This window comes from Leopardus geoffroyi, chromosome A2 (genome assembly GCF_018350155.1).
Source record: "Leopardus geoffroyi isolate Oge1 chromosome A2, O.geoffroyi_Oge1_pat1.0, whole genome shotgun sequence".
Classification (NCBI taxonomy): domain Eukaryota; kingdom Metazoa; phylum Chordata; class Mammalia; order Carnivora; family Felidae; genus Leopardus; species Leopardus geoffroyi.
In genome coordinates, this window is record NC_059331.1 from 70540132 (window position 1) to 70564217 (window position 24086).

At 41.8% G+C, this 24086-nt stretch overlaps 1 protein-coding gene across 1 annotated transcript in view; it reads right to left on the bottom strand.

Annotated features, from left to right (window-relative positions):
- The window catches only part of VOPP1 (VOPP1 WW domain binding protein), a 111174-nt gene that overhangs the window by 55365 nt on the left and 31723 nt on the right, over positions 1–24086 (bottom strand). Inside the window, exon 2 of the mRNA XM_045494315.1 lies at positions 3689–3747. Within this exon, the coding sequence (XP_045350271.1) occupies positions 3689–3747 (59 nt within the window). The remainder of the gene's footprint in view (positions 1–3688; positions 3748–24086) is intronic.

Consider the following 24086-nt stretch of genomic DNA (forward strand, 5'->3'; position numbering starts at 1 on the left):
AAATCTATCTACATATTCAATGCAATCCCTATCAAAATTCCAAGGGCATTTTCCCCAGAAATAGAAAAAACAAATCCTAAAATGGTATGAGCATAAAAATATATACATTGACCAACAGAACAGAATAGAGAGCCCAGACGTAAACCCTTCCATATATCATCAGTGAACATTCGACAAGGAGGCCAACACTCAATGGGGAAAGAACAGTCTCTTCAACAAATGGTGCTGGGAAAACTAGAAAAATGCATACAAGACAATAAAACCAGACCTCTGTCTCACACCACTCACAAAAATTAACTTGGAATGGATCAAACACTTATAACACCTGATATGCCAAAAATCCTAGAAGAAAATATAGGGAAGAAGCACCTCGACACTGGTCTTGACAAAGATTTTTTTGGATATGACACCAAAAGCACAAATAATAAAAGCAAACATCAGTAAAAGGGCTCTATACTGCATCAAACTAAAAAGCTACACGCAGTAAAAGAAACAATCAACAAAATGAAAGGCAATCTATGGAATGGGAGAAAATATGTGTAAACCACTTATCAGATGAGGGGTGAATGTCCAAAATATACAAGGAACTTGTACAACTCGATGGGGGAAAATAACAATAATAATAATCCAATTAAAAACGGGCAGGGGCGTCTGAGTGGTTCAGTTGGTTAAGAGTCCAACTTCGGCTCAGGTCATGACCTCATGATTCATGGGTTTGAGCCCCGCATCGTGCTCTGTGCTGACAGCTTAGAGCCTGGAGCCTGCTTCGGATTCTGTGTCTCCCTCTCTCTCTCTCTCTGCCCCTCCCCTGTTCACGCTCTGTCTCTCTCGCTCTCAAAAATAAACATTAACTAAATAAAATAAAATTAAATTAAAATAAAATAAAATAAAATAAAAATGGGCAGAAATGAATAGTTTCCCAAAGAAGATAAACAAATGGCCAACAAGTACATGAAAAGGTGCTCAACGTTACTCATCATCAAGGAAATGCAAATCAAAACCATACACAGGTATCACCTCACACCTGTTAAAATGGCTACCAGCAAAAAGATAAGAGACAACAAGTGTCAGTGAGGACACAGAACCCTGTGCATTGCTGGGATTAGACATCGGTCCAGCCATTATGGAAAACAGTATGAAGAATCCTCAGAAAATTAAAAATAAAATTACAACACATGATCCAGGAATCCTGCTTCTGGTTAAGTATGCAAAGGAAATTAAACAGGATCTCGAAGTGGCATCTGCACTCCCATGTTCACTGCAGCATTATTCATAATAGCTAAGATCTAGAAGCAATCTAAATGACCATCAACAGATTAATACATAAAGAAGATGCAGTCTATACATAAAGTGAAATATAGCTCATCCCAAAGAAAGAGGGAAGTTCTGCCATTTTCAACAACATGGATGTACCTTGAGGGCATTATGGTAAGTGAAATAAGTCAGAGAAAGACAAATAGCATATGATCTCTTATTTGTGGAACCCAGAAAGCCAAATTCATCACAAGAGAGTAGAATGGTGGCTGCCAAAGTCTGGGGATGGGGGAAATGAGGTATGAGTCAAAGAGTAAAAATTTCCAGTCATCATATGAATAAGTTCTGGGGATGTCATGAACAGCACAGTGATTGTAGTTAACAATACTACATTATATGCTTGAAAGTTGCTAAGAGAGTCAATTTAAGTGTTCTCACCACGAAAAAGAAATAGCGATTATGAGACAAAACGGAGGTGTTCACGAAAGCTATGGTGGTAATTATTTTGCAATATGTAAGTATATCAAATCACGTTGTACACCTTACGTTTATACCATGTTATATGTCAATTACATCTCACTAAAGCTGGCTAAAAAAGAAAGTATATGCAATGGTTCAGAAGAGCATTAACGCAGGTATGGATTCACATGAAGGCAGTGGGAACAGAGATCACAGGCAAGACTAGTGGGTATGGCTGGAGTTTTCAAGTGGCTGTGGGATTAAGTGACATTAATTTATGGAAAGGGCAGAGGACAATGTCTAGACTATAGTAAGTTCTCAGTGTTACTATTACTATGTTTTATATTGAGCCTCAGTGTTCTAATAATTGAGTGACTTTACTTTCCAATTTTTAGAGCCCCCACACATGAGAGGATCCAAACCAGCAGACCCACCACACTAAAGACAAGAACAAGGCTTATCTCTGTATTCTCTGTCAATACAAAACACCTTCCAAATATGGAGTGAATAAAGAAATGAATAAAGGAACAAACAAACAAACAAGTAAATACAAGAACAGCAATGACCTCCAACTCCCAACCTGTAAAAAAACAAGAAATGGCTCCTCAGCTGATCTACAGAACACTTTGAGAAAGATTCGTTTTCAAGGAAGAACACATAGGAAGACGTCCCATATCTTGCATACGGAGCAGAATCAAGGAACTGGGCTTCCCAAGGAATATCCACTGTTCTAAGAATCTAAATATTTTACCTCCATGCCATCCCATAACCATTTTTATTCAAGCTGACAACTCTGTAATTAAAGTCCTTAGGCTGCTGCTTGATTTTTCCAAGTGGGCTTTGTCTTTTTGCAGCTGCAGAGGCTTTCTGCCAGAAGCCCTGCAATGTTGGGCATTGAGGACTCCTGCTTGTCAACATGTCCCCATTCACAGGTGGGCAACCTTCCTCCTCCTATATTTGTCTCTTCAAGATCAGAAACTCACCCCAAAATGGCAGGTAATAAAAAGGTACCTATTGGCCAATTAACAAATAACACTCTTTGCTACTATTATTATTTCCTGTCCAATCTCCTGATACACTAAAATATATAGTGTTTCTGCTATGATTACATATGTTACTGAAAATTATCATGTTTTATAAAATTCAATACCAAAAATAACAGAGTTTGGGGAAAAAATGGTTTGGGGCATTCCTCTCAAAACCTATGGAACTGCAAAATACAATAAAAATAATAACTGATAACCTTGAGAGTTAGTCTGACCATGTAGGCAGGTAGCTCAGCATAGTACATGGCTAACTCAGCAGACATTTAAGAAAACCCTTAAAAACAACAGGGTAAAAGACAACAATGCTTTAATTAGAATAACACCAGCAGGCACCCAGGGCATAGGAAGAAACATATCCTGCTTGAAGCCAAGAGCCATGAAAGGCTGACTGTACCTGTCTGGGGGGGGGGGGGGGGGGGACAGACCAGGTGATCTTTGTATTCATTGTCAACACACATACACACACACACACACACACACACACACACACACACACACACACACACACACATGTACACGCACACATAGTCCAGCAGCTGAGCTAAGGACTTTTTCCCTATCCAGCTCAAGTTCAAAATTCTACTCCCACTGCTCCCTTTACCTCGGAAAATTTGTCTAAACCAACATTACTCTGGCCCTGCTCAGACACCTTGCCCCTCTTGTCCAATCGTGTATGAGCCCACATGCATCACAGAACAAAGCACATGGTATTTCATGCTGTCTTCAAAGTAAGTGGTTGGAGCAGGCCGAATGTCCTTAGGGAAGTCACCTGCACAATCATGAGCAGAGGCATGTGAAACCAAGGGTGAAGACCTCCCCAAACTGACTGTTCCCCATCCTATAAGCTGTCCTATTACCTATTAAAGAAATAATTCCCAGAGAAAGATGTGACCACAAGATCAAACCAACAGAAAAATGCAAATACTTACATATAATATGTTGGATAGAGTCCTTCAAAATACCAGCAATGTTTTTTGGCCTCTGTACACTGGAAATAGAAGGAAGAAAACCTTTGTCAGTGGAAAGTCATCTGCATATTGTTAAGACGACCGGACAAAAAGACACAAGGAAAGGTAAGTTGATACATCTTGAAGTGTAGAAAGCAGAGGGTTGGGGGAGACCCTGCATCAGAGGGAGATCCACCCTCCACAATGACTTTTTATTTCTTTATATTTCTTTAAAGGGAAGAAGAAAACATAGGAAAACATCTCTTTGCCTGTAATTTTTCTAGCTTTCTATTTCCCTACATACATGGGCATGACCAATTCATTAAAAAGTAAACTAAAGACAATCTGTTTTTTTTTTTTTAATTTTTTTTTTAACGTTTTATTCATTTTTGAGACAGAGAGAGACAGAGCATGAACGGGGGAGGGGCAGAGAGAGAGGGAGACACAGAGTTGGAAGCAGGCTCCAGGCTCTGAGCCATCAGCCCAGAGCCCGACGCGGGGCTCGAACTCACAGACCGCAAGATCGTGACCTGAGCCGAAGTCGGCCGCCCAACCGACTGAGCCACCCAGGCGCCCCGACAATCTGTTTTTAAAAATTCACACAGTACAGGGGCACCTGGGTGGCTCAGTTGGTTAAGTGCCCAACTCCTGGTTTTGGCTCAGGTCACGATCTCACGGTTTTGTGGTTTCAAGCCCCACATCAGCACAGAGCCTGCTTGAGAGTCTCTCTCTCCCTCTCTCTCTCTGCTCTCCCCTTCACTGTCTGTCTCTCTCAAAATAAATAAATAAACTTAACAAAATTAAAAAATTCACATATTATGATACTCCAAATATCTAAAATATGCTAAAAATAAAATATTACAATTATTTCCATTTCCCCCCAACTTTCGTGTTTGAAAGGTATTTCCCACAGTTTTGACCTTTCCAGATCTTTCTATTTCAGGATATTCCAAAAGGCATATTCAAATCATGGCTCCTCCCATGGGGATCCACATCTGGCAGACTGTGTAAAGCAGAATTCACTTGCCAGCATCAGTACTGCCCCCTGCCCTCATTCCCAGGGATGAGAAACAGGGAGGGTGATGAGGAAAGACACTAAGAGCTTCCCGAGTGCTTTCCAAGGAAGTGTCACACTTGACGTTATGGGGGGCACAGCAGGTGCAAATGCTGCCCTGGTGGACAGACTGCCTCACACGCCTCCAACAAGTGAGAGCAAGCCGACGGCACCAAGTGCTCAGTGAGAGCTCCAAGCAGAAACAGTGTCCTGGACCTAAACGAGATATTTCTAAAATTCTTCGGCTTGTTCTACCATTTTTTTTCAAATTCACAACTTCCTACATTCATGATCCAGTTCATTGGACCCTATGTACAAACAATACCTCCCAAATAGTAGTGTAAAGCTACCAGTGGGAACACAAGGAAAGGCGTCACGAAAACAAAGCTTTCTTTGGGCAAGGCAGGGTCTGTCTCACCCAACTCCCCAGCCTGACCCCCCGCCATCTGCCCTCTGCCTTGCCCAGTGCTAGCAGGTGTATGGCGATGCCTTCCCGCAACAGTCTTCCCGAATAGCTCTCAAGACGTTTCAGAAATAGACCCTGACTCTAGAGTGGAGAGGCGAAAGCAAATATTATGTGTTACACTGGCTAAATCAGATGGGTTATGAAAACAGCGTGAAACACTGGGGGTGAGGGGGGGTGGTTTAAATGTGCTTTAGGACACCCAGAAGCACACTCAGGCAGCCCAAAGTGACCCAGCTGTATGAATGGAAAATGAGTTTAATTTAGACTCTGTTAGTTCCTGTCCAGTTCAGGAAAGGAAATTCAGACAGCTAAAGAAATTAATTTATTTTGGCAAGAAAGAGAAATTTCAAGTGTCTGCCCTAAACTACAATTTATTTCACTAGAGTCCTCTATTATAAGCTGAGCAACCAGGTCATTCTTCCAGGTGGCATGTTAAATGTTCCTTCTTTATTCTCCATCACTATTGGAGACAGGCACACTTTCTTAGAACTTGACACTCACCTCTCCCCATACCGCCCTATGACTACAGGGTGGCAGAGAGAGATCCAGACCAAGACATCAGGATCCTGCTCCCAGATCTGTCACTAACAGCCTGACAGACTCTGAAAGGAGGCTCTCTCTGCCCTCGACACTCAGCTGCCCATGTGGTGGGGCATGTGACATGCACAGATGTGTGTATGGGATCTATGGTGGTATGTGTGAACTTCAGAACTACGACAGGGTATAGAAAAGCACCAAACTGTTAATACAGAACAACTCCCAGGCACTATCAGACATGAGGATTGGGAAGGAAATCTAGCAGTGTCTGGGAAACGATGAATGTATTTCTCTTTAACCACTGACTATCTCTCCACAAATATGAAACATAATATGCAATGGTTTATTGATCATGGCATTATTTCTAATAGCAAAATCTTGGAAATGACACAGATACTCACAGCAGGCTGGTAAAATACACGACGAGAAATGTACACAATGTGGCCAACAAGAGGTCTCTTGTTCCGAGGTCTCTCGGAAACAGTATGAAATGATTTCTAAGATGCAGTGTTACTCAAAAGACAATAGGCAAAAGTGTGCATCCACTATGCTCCTTGTTACGGAAAAGGAAGATTCTACATTTGGTTAATTTCTTACTAAACGAATTACAGGAAAGGTATAGTAAAAACTAATGAGAACGCTTACCCCATGGGGGCTGGGTTAGGAGATGGGAGAGAGAGTGATGACACATTTCTCTATGTATACTTTTTTATTCACAGTTTGACTTTGGAATCCTGTAAAATTCTTTCATGTTGAGAAAAATAAAGTTAAGTTAAAAGGAATTTGTAAAGAATCTACTCTTCTCAGACCACAAAAATCGACTAAGGACTATCAGGGCACTGCACACACACATCACTTTTTGCCGGAAGGAAGCAGACACAGCAAACAGCTGGGAAGTTAGAAGAGCTTCACAAGAAACTTGTGAGGAGAACACACTCCTCTTCACACCCTCCCAATGCCCTCAGATGTTAGGACACTATTTCCATCCCATTCTCCCTCTGATCTCAAAATGTTATTTCTGGTGTTTTTGCTGGGATCTTCAGTAACCTCACTGGGGCCTCCTTGGTCATTACTTTTGTTCACAGTTATTTGCTAATCACCTTTTTACCATTTTTCATTAAGCTAGTCAAATAAAACCTAGTTTGAAAAGTATCAACCTCCATTTGTTCCTTTAGAAAAGATTCTCTTCAGAAAATGTTATTGTGGGGGCACCTGGGTGGCTCAGTCGGTTAAGCAACCGACTCTTGATTTCAGCACACGTCATCATCTCACAGTTCCTGAAACTGAGTCCCGTGTTGGGGGCTCCGTGCTGACAGTGTGGGGCCTGCTTGGGATTCTCTCTCTCTCTCTTTCTGCCCTCCCTTGCTTGTGCACATTCATTCTCTCTCTCTCTCTCTCTCTCTCTCTCTCTCTCTCTCTCTCCCTCTCTCCCTCTCTCTCTCTCTCTCTCTCTCTCTCAAAATAAATAAAAATAATCTTTACCAAACAGAACATTTTGTGGCCACATTTCCTGAAGCAGAAGAGATAAACACTTTTGAAGCTGAGCTATTTACCATTAAAATATAGTTTCATTTACCGCGCTACTTGAAGTTTGTTTAAGTTTTTGACATTTGCAAATATCCAGGTAACTTCTTCATTATTTTTGGTAGCTGGACTTTTACAACAGCTTTCTTGTATAAGAAATGTTATATAATAATACACACAGATAATACTTCCCTAAAGTTAGAATGGGGTATTATTCCTTTTTACAGCTGGATAATTGGAAGAACACAGAATGACATATTTCATGAGTCAGCTGAAAACACTGAATGAGGACTAAGAAGTTCTGGGAATTTTCATCATCGAGTCTTTCCTTCACTAAATGCTTGTTAACTGAATCCCAGGTGTCAAAGTCAGCTTGCACACCAATTCAAGAGCTTCATGGTAGGACTGAAGATCAGGTACCGTAGGGCCAGAGGTGGAAAGGAAGATCCCTGCTAGAAACCACCCAGGATTGAGAGCCAGTTCCGCCAAGTGAAAGTCTACCAACAAAACCATGATTCGCCTATCAATTCCAAACCCGAAATCTAGCATAAGCACCAGGATTCAGGGCAGACCCAGACAGCTGGAGCTCTGGACATGTGGCCAAATGGGAGGTTGTGAGGGATGAGTAAGGAGGGTTTCCAGATCATTCCCAATAATGGTGGGCTCTCAGAAGTGACTTCGTGAGCAAATGGACGGGTGGTATGGGGAGAGGCAGAAGGAAGGCTTTGTGCTAGGGTCCACTAGGAAAACACACCCACATCAAGGGGTAAGGGTGTATTCATCCCACTGAAGAAAGATGAATCAGAACATAGCTGGGTTCTCAAGCTGACTGCCACTTATCAGCCATGGTGTCAGTCAGTCTGCACCTCAGCTGTCTTATTTCTAAAACAGGATCGTCTGTCTTCCCTGCTGAATTTATAAGATGGCTTTATGAAGTCACTGAGATTGAATGCATCAAAATGCCTGACCAGATCAGCATATAGTCCACTGAATCTCACACCCAGCCAGGAATTCCATCTCTAAATGTGTGCCCTGAAACAAGCTTTCCTACTTCTCTGCAACACATGACTCACTTTACTATGATCATCCAAGTAGAAGCAATGCTTTCAAACCTTCTGAGAACAAAGATTCTAAGTATGTAATATCTGACATTTGCACACTATTTAGTTTTCCAAAATCTCTCTAAAGCAAACAAACCCCGCCCTAAAACAAGTTTTAACTATATAAACTAGGGGAAAAAAACCACTGTCCACCCAAAATGTAGGCCTACTCATTCTACAAAGGTACTATCATGGCTTCTTAGGGATTGACCATCTACTGAAACAGAAACTATATTTGTTAGGAGAGGTCTTGTCAGCTGCTCTCTGCTACCGTCTGGGCATCTTCAACAGCCAGGGTTCTCTACCAGGTTCTGGGCAAACGGTAGGCCCTCAATGCACTCATAATATAATACTCCTCCCATGTGTATAATGAAAGTAATAAGCATAGTCATCTCTTTTTCAAAGATATCATAAATAATAGCAACATTCACAAAGCAGAATATGCAGGATTGTGAGAAAACATCTACCATAAGGAGCAAGTGAAGGGTAATCTAAGGTTTAAACTGGAAAGGTTTGTAAGACATCTGCAGTCAGGGAAGAACCCCAGTGCTCTATTATTCAAGGACTAGGATGTCTGTAAATGTAGTTGAGCCCTCCTAAATATAGTCATCCATATTTAGCCAGGATCTAAATAAGCCCAAAGAACATATCCTTTGCTAATCTCCAACAGCAATCCTCACACTGACATAAATTATTCTGAATCTATCTGTGCTGAAAATAGGAGGTCCCAGATGCCACCGTTTAATAAAATGGTACAACCTTCTCCTACTCCAACTTAACAGAAGTGTTGCACCACAACAGCACACAGTCGACTCTGACAGAATGAAGCTGCCTGTGACTTTGGGACACACAGGAGTGAGGACTCGAGTGCCTAAAGGATTCAGAACACTGGATTTTATCTAAATCCCACCCTTTCTCCTTTTGCTCAAAGGGGGATGGAGTTGGATCTTTAAATGAATAGCCAACTGGAAAAGTAGTGCTTCACTAACAGAACTGATCCCACTGACACCTGGAAAGCAAGGATTTTTTTTTTTAAACTTATTTCACCAGTCTGTCCTGGACCAGTAAGTCCTCAACTTTCTTCAACATGGTGGGAAGGCCCTGGGAAAATCAGTTTGAGGACTCTCTGTCAAAGGGGAAAGATGCCCGGCTGCACCTCGGTGCTCCTTTCACATTTGTCAAAAGCTGAACTTGAAACACACACCACCGGATGTAGGCTGCATTCTGTTCCAGCCCAATTAGAGTGGGCATTTACACTCAGCACAGACTCGGAACAAAGAGAGCCTCTTGGATGCTGGCAGGGCTGATGCTCAGGACCAGGGACAGAGAGAGAGGGCAGCAGGAGGCCTTGTGGAAGTCAGAGCAAGAATTTATGGAGGGAGTAACAGCTAATTATATCAAGGTCTCTGAATTTCAAACAATAAATAGGAGTCAGCATGCCTCAAATTCTTGTACTGGAATTTTAATCAACTTCCTAAGTGCTAATTACTTAATCCTTGGGCTTATGGATATTCTCTTTTTCAGGAACATCTTGCCTCCAAGGAACCTTGATTTTTTTTTTTTTTTTTAAATAAAAGTATGAGGCTTCTCACAAGCAACATTTATTACAGGAAAGAAAGCAGAGAAACTCTTTAAATAACAGAAATAAAAGATCGTCTGATGTCTTACAGAAGAAACCAATCAGCCAGCAAATAACTATTAGATACATAACACTGTCTATTACTATCTTGAAGATTCTGGGGACATGTAGACTATAAGACACAAATTAGGCCCAGCTACATATCCCTTGGAAAATTCTGTGGACTCTCATAACTTATTCTGAAGAAAGCTTCCTTGTTAGCTTTATCTGCCTTAGTTTTTCATGAAGGAATGGTAGGGGAACTCAGTCAAGGTCCTTAATTCAAGTAGGTAAAAATCCTCATGTCCAGGAAATGAAAATTAATCAATAACCAAAATTAAAAGGCAAACAATAAGGTATGAAAATATAATAAACTTAGTATCTTTAAATAAAAAGCTTACATAATAAAAGATAAAAATTCCAATAGGAAAAATAAATAAAAGTAATAGATATGGAAATTCTTCAAAGAAGAAGCAAAAACGGTCAATAAAGCTATTTTCTGAGACAAAATTCATTAGTAATCAAATAAGTATAAATTATAATGATGTGGTTTTAGCTACCAAATTGTTTAATAAAAAAAAAAACAGTATCAACTACTGATGAGGACAAGAGGGTAAAGACATATCACATAATAGTGTTGGGAATATAATGTCTCACACGACAATTTTCTTTCTTTTTTTTTTTTTTTTTAATTTTTTTTTTTCAACGTTTATTTGTTTTTGGGACAGAGAGAGACAGAGCATGAACGGGGGAGGGGCAGAGAGAGGGGGAGACACAGAATCGGAAACAGGCTCCAGGCTCTGTGCCATCAGCCCAGAGCCCGACGCGGGGCTCGAACTCACAGACCGCGAGATCGTGACCTGGCTGAAGTCGGATGCTTAACCGACTGCGCCACCCAGGCGCCCCAACAATTTTCAATATATATCAAAAAACCCTTTGAAATGTACGTTTGGTTAACAAAATTATAATACATCCAAAAGATATATTAGTAGGCATATACTATCAGATACCAGAAAAATATACAATTGTATGGGAGCATTTTGCTAAGAAAAATAAAGCCAATAAAGAGCATATCTAGGACAGCATATACTTGCTGCACATTATAGGACAGAGAAAACAATATGTAAAGATATATGCCAAAATAATGACAATAAATTACCTTTCTGGTGGCATTAGAGATGATTTTTTTTTCCATTGTTCATCTTGGTAATCAAGTTTCTAAGCTTTCCGTATGGAACATTCTGTTTTTAAATTTGTTAAATTGTACTTGAAAAAGCAGATCACTTACTGTCCAATAAAGAAGTGCAGAGTAGACAGAAAGAGATATTTAAAATGAGGAAATATAATTGGCTAACAAAAGTGAACATCATCCTACCATAAATTAAATAAGATGTAAGAGATGAACAAAGTTTGTGAAAAATAATATACAAGGCTAGAAAGAGTGTACTGAAACAGCAATTAAAACTGTATTTCTAAGAAGTTTAACATCATGAAAAAAATTCTCATTTTATGCAGTCATTTTAAAATACATTACATAATTTTAACAATGTAAAAACAAATCTGTGTTTATAGGAAAAATGGGACAATATAAGCCTAACTCTATAGTGTATTTTGGGAAGTGTGATTTCCTTTGGGCTGCTTTGCAAATCTCCCTCTAACTGAGCCTGAAATTCTTGTAACAATATTATCAGAAGCTGTTGTAGCAAGATGCAGGTGGCACATGAGTCCTAAATTAGCTTAAAAGGTGGGATCCGCTGAAAGACTCACAACACTTGGGTACACAGGCATTCCTACTCGTGCCATTTGAACATGAGAGTTCTGAGAAACATGCTTTTTTTTTTTTTTAAGTTTATGTATTTATTTTGAGAGAGAGAGAAAGAGAGAGAGAGCAGGGAAGAGAAAGAATCCTAAGCAGGCTCCACACTGTCAGCACAGAGCCTGACGCAGGGCTCAAACTCATGAACCGTGAGATCATAACCTGAGCTGAAACCAAGAGTAGGATGCTTAACTGACTGAACCATCCAGGCTGCACGACCATGCTATTTTTTAAAACAATTATCAACATAAAGTATAATTTATGAGACAGTCATGTGATCCAGGTTCTAGCTCAATATGAGGTTTAATTCATATGCCATTTGGAAAACCTACCCTCTTGTGTTTCTCCATTACTCTCACACGACCAGCATACTCACGCCACTTCTGATACCAGAAGTGTGGGGGTTTTCCCCACACCACCCGGTAATTTGGTGACACCACCTGGGTGTCCTACAATAGTAACTCAGCTCTGACCCTATGTACCAGGAGATAGCATTAGATCCCACAGGTTAAGGGCTCAGTCCTGCAAGAGTGCCCTGACCCCCTTCAAGCACCAGTTGTCACTTAGGCTTCTGATCTACCGGCTCTGGATCAGAGGTTCCCACGACCGCCTGCTGAGGTTCCATTAATCTGCTACGATGGCCCATAGAAGTCGGAGAAACACCTGACTCACTAGATCACTGTTAGTATAAAAAGATAGAACTCAGGAACAGCCAGATGGACAAGATGCATAGGGCAGGATAAAAGGACGGGGTATGAAGCTTCTACGCCCTCTCTAAATGCATCGCTCTCCCTCAAATCTCTATGTGTCCACCCACCTCAAGTTCTCTGAACCCAGTCCTTTCGGGGTTTTATGGAGTCTTCATCACATACGCATTATTGATTAAATCATTGGCCATTAGCAAATCATTTAGCCTCCAACCTCTCTCCCCTCGCTGAGGATCAGAGGAGGGACTGAAAGTTCCAACCCTTTAACCACATGGTTGGTTCTGTGGGTAACCAGACCCCCATGCTTAGGTGCCTCCCAAACATCAAGTATTAATATAACAACAGACACCTTTACTGGGATGAAAACCAAGTATGTATTTCTTAATATAAATCACAGTACTGCAAACATAAAAGTCACCCATTTTCAATGCACAGTTTGGTGAGATTTTAGAAATTTTTATACTTTGTGCATTCAATAGCACAATCCAGTTTTAGAACCTTTCCATCACCCCAGAATGTTCTCTCTTGTCCTTTTGCAGTCAGTTCTAGCTCCTGCCCCAGCCCTGGGCAACGCTGATCAGCCTTCTAGCTTTCTCTTGCCTTTTCTACAAGGTTCAGTTAGTTACATGAAACGATAAAACTTACAGTCTTTTATGTCTGGATTCTGTCCATCTGTGTTTGTTGCTGTCAGCAGCTCACTCATTTTTAGTGCTGAATACTATTCCATTGAATGGACACACCACACTTTGTTTATCTATTTATCTGTGTTGTTTCCTTGTTCGGGCTATTATGAACAAGCCTGCTATGAACGTTCGCATGAAGATCTTCGTGCGGACATATGTCTTCATTTCCTGGGTAGATACTTAGGAGGGGAATTGCTGGGCTATATGGTGACTCAATGTTTAATTTCTTAAAGAATCTCCACACTGTCTTCCAAAGCAGCTGCACTATCTTACATTCCTGCGTGCAGTGTGAGGGCTCCAGTTTCTCCACATCCTCACCAACGTGACTACTATTTCTGATCTCAGCCCTCTGACACTGTACTGGTATCCCGCTGTGGTTTTAACTGGAATTTCCCTAGCAACTAATGAGACAGAGCATCTCTTCACGCTAGCTCAATTCTAAGGTGAAAATAGTAGCTGCCATTGATGCAATGCCTCTTATCCTCCAGGTACTCTGCAGGTAAAACCTCACTTAACAGCATAACAACCCTGAGAGTTAGGCAGTAGAGGTACTTAGAAGCAAGTAAATGAAGGTCTCTGAGAGGTGAATTAACTTGGCCAAGGCAACACAGGAAACAAGCGGAGAGTTGCGGTCTGAATAAAGCCGGTGGGTTTCTAAAATCTGTGTGTTTTCCCTGACAGTGGACAGATGTCGCACTTTCCTGTGTCACGATAATTCATAATCCCATTCTTTGCTCTGTCTGTCGCGTCTCCCACAGGGAGCCAGAATGAGATTTATTTTAGGCATCATCTCATTGCCTAGGAGAAACGAAAATGATGCCTGAAACCGCATGAAAGACCTCATTCCATCCTCCCAAAATAAACCTTACTAGAAATCATACCTTGGAGCACCCCTCCGCTCTCAGCACTATCATTTACTGCATCTCCAAGAGCAAAAAAGACAAGGGTGCTTAGCAGCTTTGCCAAGACTTGGCCAACCTGCCGCAGACAATCCCAAACTGAAGGAGCCCAAAGCCTACCTGCAGGCAAACCAATCTCTTTTCCGCTCAGAAAGTGTTCTTAGCTGTTAAAAACACTCAGAGCTGCAACTTTGTAGCACAGAACAGCACAAAGTGAATTCACAGGTGCCAGCCAAAAAAGTTTATGTGACAAATTTTGCAAATGCCACCAAACATCATTCATTCAAAAACTGATGACTGGGAGATTTCATTAGAATGATCTGAAAGCAGTGATAACAGGTGGAAATAGTAGAGCTACTGTTACTTGCCGGCAACAAATTAATAATCAACATTTGTTATGGGCCAAAGGCTAAAAAAGGAAGCACTGAATAGACATGAAGCCTTTAGATACTCTCCCCAAGGGCCCCAAGGGCCTAATCCAGGGAAGTCACCCCTTTCAACAATGTGCCTGCAGAGTACAAGAACGACCTTATGAAAAAGTCAGCAGATCAGCTCAGCAACCACCTGATCTATCACTGGTGCACCCTGCTTGTATGATACATATCACAGGAAGTGACTATATCCCACAGCGCCGCCCAAATGGATAACAGACATTTACTGTTACATTACGTCAGAACTAAATCTTTGTTTGCCAACAGATCCAAAAGCTAACCACCAGACTGGTGAGAAAATACCAACTTCTTCTCTGTTGTCGACAGAAATGCCTGCAAAGATTCATAAGCACAGCACTTCAAGAACAAAATGCCAAAAAGTAAATAAGGACTTCCTAAGTTGGGCTGTGTACTAGTCTCCCTATTTGGCTTATATTTTAGAGGGAAAGTGCGTTGGATTGTCTGCTGACATATAGATTGCTCTAAGTCTGGATTTGGACTGTAAGGAAGAAGCTCTTAAAAAGAGCTGAGATTTGGCTAAACACAACGAGAGGCTGAACAATGTTGGGATCATCCACATTCAGAAGGTGGTACGACATATGCCTCCTCTCATGCCAAGCACCTTTGTCCCCAGAAAGGTGCATACTGTTAACAGTTCCCTGGGTCTTCACAATTGACCAGTGCAGGCCCACAACGACTCCCTAGCACCCACCCCAACATCAGCTAACTGCTACTCTCCATCAGGTCTCCACTCAAAGATGAATTTCTTCCTGGGCGCCTGGGTGGCTCAGTCAGTTGAGCATCCAACTTCAGCTCAGGTCACGATCTCGCAGTTCGTGGGTTCGAGCCCCATGTCGGGCTCTGTGCTGGCGGCTCGGAGCCTGGAGCCTGCTTTGGATTCTGTCTCCCTCTCTCTGCCCCTCCCCCACTTGCACTCTGTCTCTCTCTCTCAAAAAAAAAAAAAATTAAGAAAAAAAGATGAATTTCTTCCTAAGTCTGAATGCAGAAGGGCAGTCTGCAGGCTTTCTGCAGAAGGGACTCTGCGGGCCACCCCCAAAACAGTCTGACTCTACCATTTACACGTCCTGGGCTTCTTCTTTGTAATTACAGTGGTTCAGTAGTTCAGTGTTACCTGGGGCTCAGTGTCTCTTATTCTCCTAAACACAAAGGCAGGCACCTATCAGTGTAACTCAGGCTTGCTTCCCTAATGCTACCACATGTACATTATGTGGCATGTATAGGGTGCTTAAACGAAAATCCAATCCTCAAACCCCCCACAGAAATTCACTCTCCCAAAATCCACTCACCAACAATGGGCGAAAAGCTATGCCAAGTGCTGGGTGGAGGCTTGGATCCATCAGGGCAGTAATCTGCCCACACCCTTCACTGCTCTCCTTAGCTCCTCTCCACAAGCCAGTGAGGAGGCCGAGAGGGCCCCACCTGGGAAACTGCAGCTCATGGTGAGCCTGGCAGAACATACAGCGGGACCTCCAGCTCCAGCCTAACTCTGTCACATCCCCTTCCCCGTCAGCTACCCTCAGACCTCCTGGACTTCGAGACACCTCTCTTCTCCAGCTGATGCAGTGAAGAACTTTCACTGCTAACCTAGGGATTGTGTCTCCCAGGATTCTCTTACTGTACGAGTGCTTCTAGAACATGAACCGTGGAAAAGTCTATTTCTACAAACCAGAATGGGTAGGTGCTATTCACAAACGCTATCTCTTGTGCGGTCTGCACTTTGCATAGCGACCTGTCTCCCACTTGGAAGTATCTTCTTAAACCCCACTACCCTGGTCCTCCCATCCACCTCCAAGCCCAAGAAAAATCTAGTCTCCATCCATCCAGCCTCCAAAGTAATGTAAAGATGCAAAGAGTAAGTTCAACACTCTGAAATGGAAAATATATTTCGGTCCTTCTCTAACTTAATCCTCAAGTATTTTCTCAAAATTTGAGTATAAGCTTTTCCTACAAAGCTGTACCCAAACCACATACGATCACTCACACTACAATCCAAATCCAATTCCACAGCCCAGCTGAGAATCACTGTAAACTATGACCTTGCATGGTTTAATGACAAATGTAATAACCTGTCGATGCAAGCCTGCAAAAGAGCATGAGACAGACACTCGTCCAAGAGTTTCACGGGGCACTGTGTGTAACAGCAAAAAGCTAGAAAGTACCTAAATGTCCTTCAAAAGGAGCTGATTAAACAAGTCACAATCATTAAGGAGCACTCTTTAATTTTAAGGGAAATGCAGTGGGTTTATACACGTTGATATAGAAATATCTCTAAGAAATCTCTCTTAAGAAAAAAAGAAGAAACGAATTGCAGAACAGCATGTATAATATGATCCGTGTACTTTTAACAAAGTATCTGAGTATATAAATTAGAAAATAAAAATTCATAGGGCTACAAGAGAAACTAAAGATAACTCCCTCTGCAGAGAAGGTCTAGGGTTGGGAGGTAATAGGGTGAAGAGAAGGCCTCACATTCTGCTTCATACCTTTTTAAACCATATACACGCATTAATTTTGCTCAAAAAATTGAAACCATTAAAATCAACTATCTATAAAAAATAGAAAGGAAGAGGAGTTCCTGGGTGGCTCCGTCCGTTCAGCATCCAACTCTAGATTTCAGCTCAGGATATGATCTCACAGTGCGTGAGTTTAAGCCCCACATCGGGCTCCGCACTGGCAGTGTGGAGCCTGCTTGGGATTCTCTCCCTCTCCCTCTTTCTGCCCCTCCCCAGCTTGCGTGCTAAGTAAATACATAAACTTTAAAAATAAAGTAAAATAAAATAGAAATCAAGATCAACATAGATGAAATCCCCGGGTAATTTAAGAATGACAGTTCAATTGGTATTTACTCCTTTACCACAAGTCTTCAAACAAAGTGAATTCAGTTTCTCCCTATTCCTCTCTCTCTACTTGTCCTTAAAACAAAACTAATGAGCTGTGAAATGGCCAAGTGTGAGGCCAAAAGGAAGAGAAACAGAGGCTCTGAGTAATTCACATCTGAAAAATCAGCCCCTTCCTCTTGGCTGAGAACCAGTGCTTACAGCAGACCCTGCCTGTGTGGAGTTCATGCTCTCCCCCAACAGACTGTGAAGTTTTGAAGGACAGAGGTCCCAAGGTATTCTGCCTTCCTGCCATGGTCTGGGGACAACAATAGCCATTGGCAGGCTCAATAAATGGTTGAGGAGCCAACTAAATGGACAATAGCTAGGATAAATGGATAAGCATGATTATACACACACATACATGTATCACACACATACATATACATATATCACACATAACTGCACACACACAGTCCCCCATGTGATGGGAAAGCTACTGAAAAGAACACTAATGAATTAACACAGGTACATCCTAATTTAGAAACAGATCATATTTCAAAAGTCTATTTCCAAATAGGTGATTTAAAATTTAGGATCCATTTTCATACAGCAGTAATGGTATAAGAGTTGGCTACATTCCCGGGCTACCCAATAAATTTCTATGAAGCTCATAAAGTAAATGAACCTTCATTCTGTCCTTGTGTTTGGCCCAGAATTGTTTGCCGATGACATTCTGCGTCTTCACGCTGCCTCAGCCCACCCGGAGCAGGAGGGGAATGACCACGTGTCCGAGGTGATGACTGGCTAGACCACTGGACTGTTCAGGAGCAACCATCAGCATCACTTTGCTTCTGTCAGCCTCAAGGATTACCTTTATTCTGTGTTCTACCTGCTGCCTATCTGAAGCGGAGGTTAAAAAAAAAAAGAGGGGCGCCTGGGTGGCTCAGTGGGTTAAGGGTCCAATTTCAGCTCAGGTCATGATCTTGCAGTTTCTGACTTCCAGCCCTGCATCCGGCTCTGTGCCGACAGCTCAGAGCCTAGAGCCTGCTTCAGATTCTGTGTCTCCCTCTCTCTGCCCGTCCCCCACTCATGCTCTATCTCTGAAAAATAAATAAACATTAAAAACATTTTAATAATTTTTTTTTTAAAAAACACACAAAGGAAAGACTCCTAATGACTACAGGATTTTTTTTGGGGGGGGGGCGGTGATGAAAATGTTCTTAAACTGATTGTAGTGATACTTGCACAACTCTGTGAATATCAAAAACCACTAAATTGTATACTTTAAATAGGTGAATGATATGTAGGTGAATTATATGTCAATAAAGATATTATTTTTTAAGTAGGGAAAGGATTTGAATAGACATTTCTCCAAAGAAGATATACAAATGGCCAAGAAGCACATGAAAAGATACTCAACATCATGAGTCATCAGGGAAAAGTAAGTGAAAACCATAGTGAGATACCCCACCCTCACTGGGATGGCTATGATAAAGAAGACAGATAATAACAAGGGTTGGCAAGGATGTGAGAAATGAGAACCCTCATACACTGCTGGTGAGAATATAAAATAGTACAGCTATTTACAAAAAAAAAAAAAATGTTGGAATGTTCCTGAGAAGGCTAAACAGAATTACCATAAGACTCAGCAATTTCGTTCCTAGGTATACACTCAAGAGAACTTATATGTCCACATAAAAACGTGTACACAAATATTTGTAGAAGCATTGCTCATAACAGCCAAAAGTGGAATCAACTCAAATGTACAGGAACAACCTACTGATACGTGCTGTAACAGGGAAGAAGCCAATCAAAGACGACCACACGTTTATGATTCAATTTATATAACATGTGCAGAATGAGTAAATTTAGGAAGCAGAAAGCAGATTAGTGTTGCTTAGGGCTGGGTGAGGGGAAGGGCAGAATGGGGAGTGACTGCTAATGGGTATGGGGTTTCCGTTAGGACATGAACAATATTCTAAATTTTAAAAATTATAAGAAAAACTTGCATGTATGAATTTGTGTTGAGTTCTAAAATACATTTTAAAAAACGTAACAGCTGAGTGAAAGGGAAATCAGGAGAGGAAAATATGAAACTAGAATAAGATAAGTACACAAAATGGCATGGTGTTGTCAGTTCAGGTCAGCGTGGGGAGAAGAGACGGCCGCCGTCTACACAGACAGAAACATGATCAGCTACAACACTGCAGGATCCATCGGATGGAAAAAAAATTTTTCAGAGAAGAGACAGTCTTTCTGATATTGGAATGTGATGAAAATTTTCCGTTGGGTCTTCCCAAGGAGAACAGTAGTGATTGGCATAGAGGAGTGGAGACTTCCAGGAGAATCTCCCAGAGGGCAAGTGGGACTGACAGATACAATCTGATATTTAACTCTGGAAATTTTTGTCGAGGAGTTCTGTAGAGCTGGTGGACCCCTTGGGAGCTCAGCCAAACATGTGAAATAAACTAAGCTAATGAAAACAAGAGGCCAGTTTGAACTCAAGGAAAAACAAAAAGGTTGTGCAATAAAACAAGTGAAATATTAGTATTCTACCTGGCACCAGTCAGCAAAATTTAAAGTCATAAAAATGAGGATATTGTGTATGGATTTAACCAAATACTATATATATGTGTAGGTATGTATGTGTGTGTGTGTCTGTGTGTGTGTATGTATACACACATATAATACAGTAGTATATGTATGTTGATATAACCAAACATACTCACAGGAGAGAGGAAGAGAGATGGAAAAGATGTCTGACACCACTGAATCAAGAGCTAGAAGTCTATGTGTATGTTTTAAACTTTGAAGGCAAATATTAAAAGAATCAGCTAAAAAGGTTGAAAATAGATGCCTCTGAGAAGCAGACCACAACAGCAGAAGTATGAAGGAGTTGTTAGTTTTAAACTCTGGCTCTATTAACCTTTCCAATTTATATTATTATTACTTTAAAAAAAATAATTTAGAAAAGTAGAATCAACTTGTTAATTCAACAGCAAAAGCCACTTAGAGTCAATATTACCAATGATCACCACTTCTATTGAAGAAGAAGGTCTGAGGCAAGACCAGGTTAGGAGAGAAATAGTCTCATCAGGAAGAGCATCCTTCTGGACCATTGTAGCCCCTGCTGCTGCGATGTGGAAGAACTCGTGGTTCCCGGCCAGCACCTGTCCCTGGATGCTCTCCTGGTGTCCCACCGCCCCCAACACAAAGCAGCACACAACCAACACAGGTCCCATGTGGGCGCAAAGGTGCACCAGCTGGGGCAGGAGACCTGTACTCTTTCCTGCCCCACCCCCAACCCCTTCTGGCCAGCGAGCATAATTGGATTCACCCAGAGATAAACACAGGTATGATTACACTCTGGTGTGACTGAAAAAATAAAACAGACGCGACTGCAACTGGAGGCCCAGCTTGTGACACACATTGGTTACACGTCCCACAAAGCTCAGGGATGGATAAATGCTGCTTGGGCACCACCTGCTCCTATTCTGATCCACAAGGCTCTTGAGAAGCCACCAGTCACAAGCGTTTTGGGAGCAATGCCTTCCAAGTCAATCGAGCTATCATTTGGCAGGGGGGTTGAGGCTCTTGGGTTTAATCATTAACCCATGCAAATGAATATGTGATTGTCCCCAGGGTGTTCCCCAAGCTGAGAATGGTTGTACAAAGCAAACACCTAATGAAAAGGGAAAGGTGATGACAGGAAGCAGGAAGTTTTGGCAAAACTGAATTATGCCTAAATTCAGTATGGCGTCCCAGATTAGATCCTGGAGTAGAAAAAAAAAAAGGAAATTAGTAAGGAAAATGGTGAAATTCAAATAAAGCCTGAAGATCAACTAATAGTAATATATGTACGTGTCTTATTTTAGCAAATGTAGCACGGCAGTGTAAGACGTTAATTTAACTAAGACGTTAAATTAGTGGAAACTGGGTAAGAGAACACACAGGAACTCTGTATTAGCTTTGCAAGTTTTCTGTGAATCCAAAATTATTCCAAAATTAAAAGCTGACTTAATTTTCTTTCCCTGATGATGACTGAGCTACCACCTCAGGCCAGTCAGAGTGGCTAAAATGAACAAATCAGGAGACTACAGATGCTGGCGAGGATGTGGAGAAACGGGAACCCTCTTGCACTATTGGTGGGAATGCAAACTGGTGCATCCACTCTGGAAAACAGTGTGGGGGTTCCTTAAAAAATTAAAAATAGAACTACCTTATGACCCAGCAATAGCACTGCTAGGAATTTACCCAAGGGATACAAGAGTGCTGATGCATAGGGGCACTTGTACCCCCATGTTTATAACAGCACTCTCAACAATAGCCAAATTATGGAAAGAGCCCAAATGTCCATCAACTGGCGAATGGATAAAGAAAATGTGGTTTATATATACAATGGAATGCTACGTGGCAATGAGAAAGAATGGAATATGACCTTTTGTAGCAACGTGGATGGAACTGGAAGGTATTATGCTTAGTGAAATAAGTCAGGCAGAGAAAGACAGATACCATGTTTTCACTCATATGCGGATCCTGAGAAACTCAACAGAAGACCAGGGGGGAGGGGAAGGGGGAAAAAAAGTTACAGAGAGGGAAGGAGGCAAACCATAAGAGACTCTTAAGAACTGAGAATAAACTGACGGTTGATGCGGGGGTGGCGGAGAGAGGAAAGTGGGTGATGGGCATGGAGGAGGGCACCTGTTGGGAGGAGCACTGGATGTTGTCTGGAAACCAATTTGACAATAAATTATATTAAAAAAACTGATTTAAAAATATGCAAACACATTATACTCAAAACAGATATACAAGAACAAAAACCTGAATTAGGGCTCCTGGCTTTGAAATACAGAGAGCAAAGAGGAGTGGTGAAGAGTCTGCAGCAGGAGCGAAGGGCCTTGCAGGCCACCTTGTAGGACTTATGGTCTTTTTCCAGAGGCTGAGGGAAGCTAATATTGGGCACTCTCCTCAGCATGCCTCCAGGTCCTGGGGAGATGGGCAGCCTTCAGTGGGGATGAATGGAACAGCTGAGACAACTCAGCATGTGAGCAGCAAAGTGAGAGAAGAGACTCAGCTCTCTTGACCTACATTATGCCAACTGCCCAATGTGGCAGAAGGCCAGGCAGTTCATAATCCCTGGATTTAGCAGCCCCAGGTCAGCTGTAAGGATGTGGGAGGAGCCCGCACAACTCCAGGAATTAGTACTGGGTTGGGCATTATTCCATGGCTCTCGTCTAATGCCTAGTAACATCCAGGTCAAACTCCATCACATCTCTGAGGCTGTGGAGAAAGACAAAAGAGACTCAAGGGATTGCACAGATAACAGAATCCCAGCAGGACCAAGATTGCCTCCCCCTTGGGCAGGAGCCAGGTGACTTCTGAGTCTCTTTCAAACTATGATGCCACAGAAGTCACTGATGTTAGGCAGGACATTTGGGCTGATTTTATAGTGCAATACTGTTCTTTTCTGACACGTAGGTATAGGAACCTATTATTTCAACTTAAGCCCCTCTATACCAAAAAATCTTGCCAGCTTCTTGGGAGTTACAGAATCATGCAAATTCCAGTAACAGCAAGAAAACAGCTTTACAGAGACCTCTGTACACGCAGAACTAAATATGCCAATCATTCAAGCCCTTACTAGAAATTGAGTTGAGAATGGTCATCTCCCCTAGCCACTCAAGGATATGTTTTGTTTGGCCCACAACAGTTTTAACGTAAAGAAACTTTACAGAAAAATCTAGACTTCCAACTTGGAAAAAATCCAAAGACCTGTCAGATGGTACTGAGCACTGCCTACTTCCCTGCACACCTTTTACAGGATGAGGCCTTTGTTAGCTGTCTACACTTCCTGCCACTCCCTAGGAGATGGATCGAGTCAGCCACACATGTTCATTTACCTCCTGGGCCCTGCAGGCATTTGCAATCACTGTCTTCTGCGCACAGAATCCCTTTCTACCAACTTCCCATAAAATCCCACCAGCAGTTTCACATCACAGCTTCTTCCCTTGTCAATACACTTCAACCTTTTTACCAAAATACCCATGATCGTGCCCAACAGCATGGACACCAGACTCTGGGAATGCAAGCAGGTGAATGAAGATGTGGTCTCCAATGGAATGCAAATTCTTTTGACATCTCCGGCTTTCTCTTCAATACTCACACCTACTGCGTTCTGTTCCATGATATAGCAGTATAACATTTCATGCATAATGTTTTCAGTTATTTATAAATTCCAGGACAACCTTTCTTCCTCCCTAAAAACTTGAAGTTAAATGGAGGCTCCAGGCAGATATGCTAAGTTGATGCTGTGTCTTCCTTTTCTCCTAGCACATCAGTGTCCTCAGTTTGAGAAGATCGGTTGCCAACTGACTTGACCTCAAAGGCTCAGTCTGTCCCTCAGGACTTCAGGATATCCAGGAGGGTGCCTAGCAAGCTTCCCTGCTCATTTTCTCACATTACAGGTGAAAATGTATATTTGTCATCCCTCACAGTGACCTACCTTTGTTCCATTAGCAGAAAACTTAATATTTAACACCCAGATGACACATACTCTCCTGAACAGGCTGACTTCTCTGTGTTGGCCAGCGAATAATATACAGTATGTGGGTGACCAAGTTGGCTGTTGGTAATTATAAAGCTCTCTTTTATGTGTACTCCGTCTAATGGACTTTAATCACCTTTAATTTTATCATCCTTGAGCTG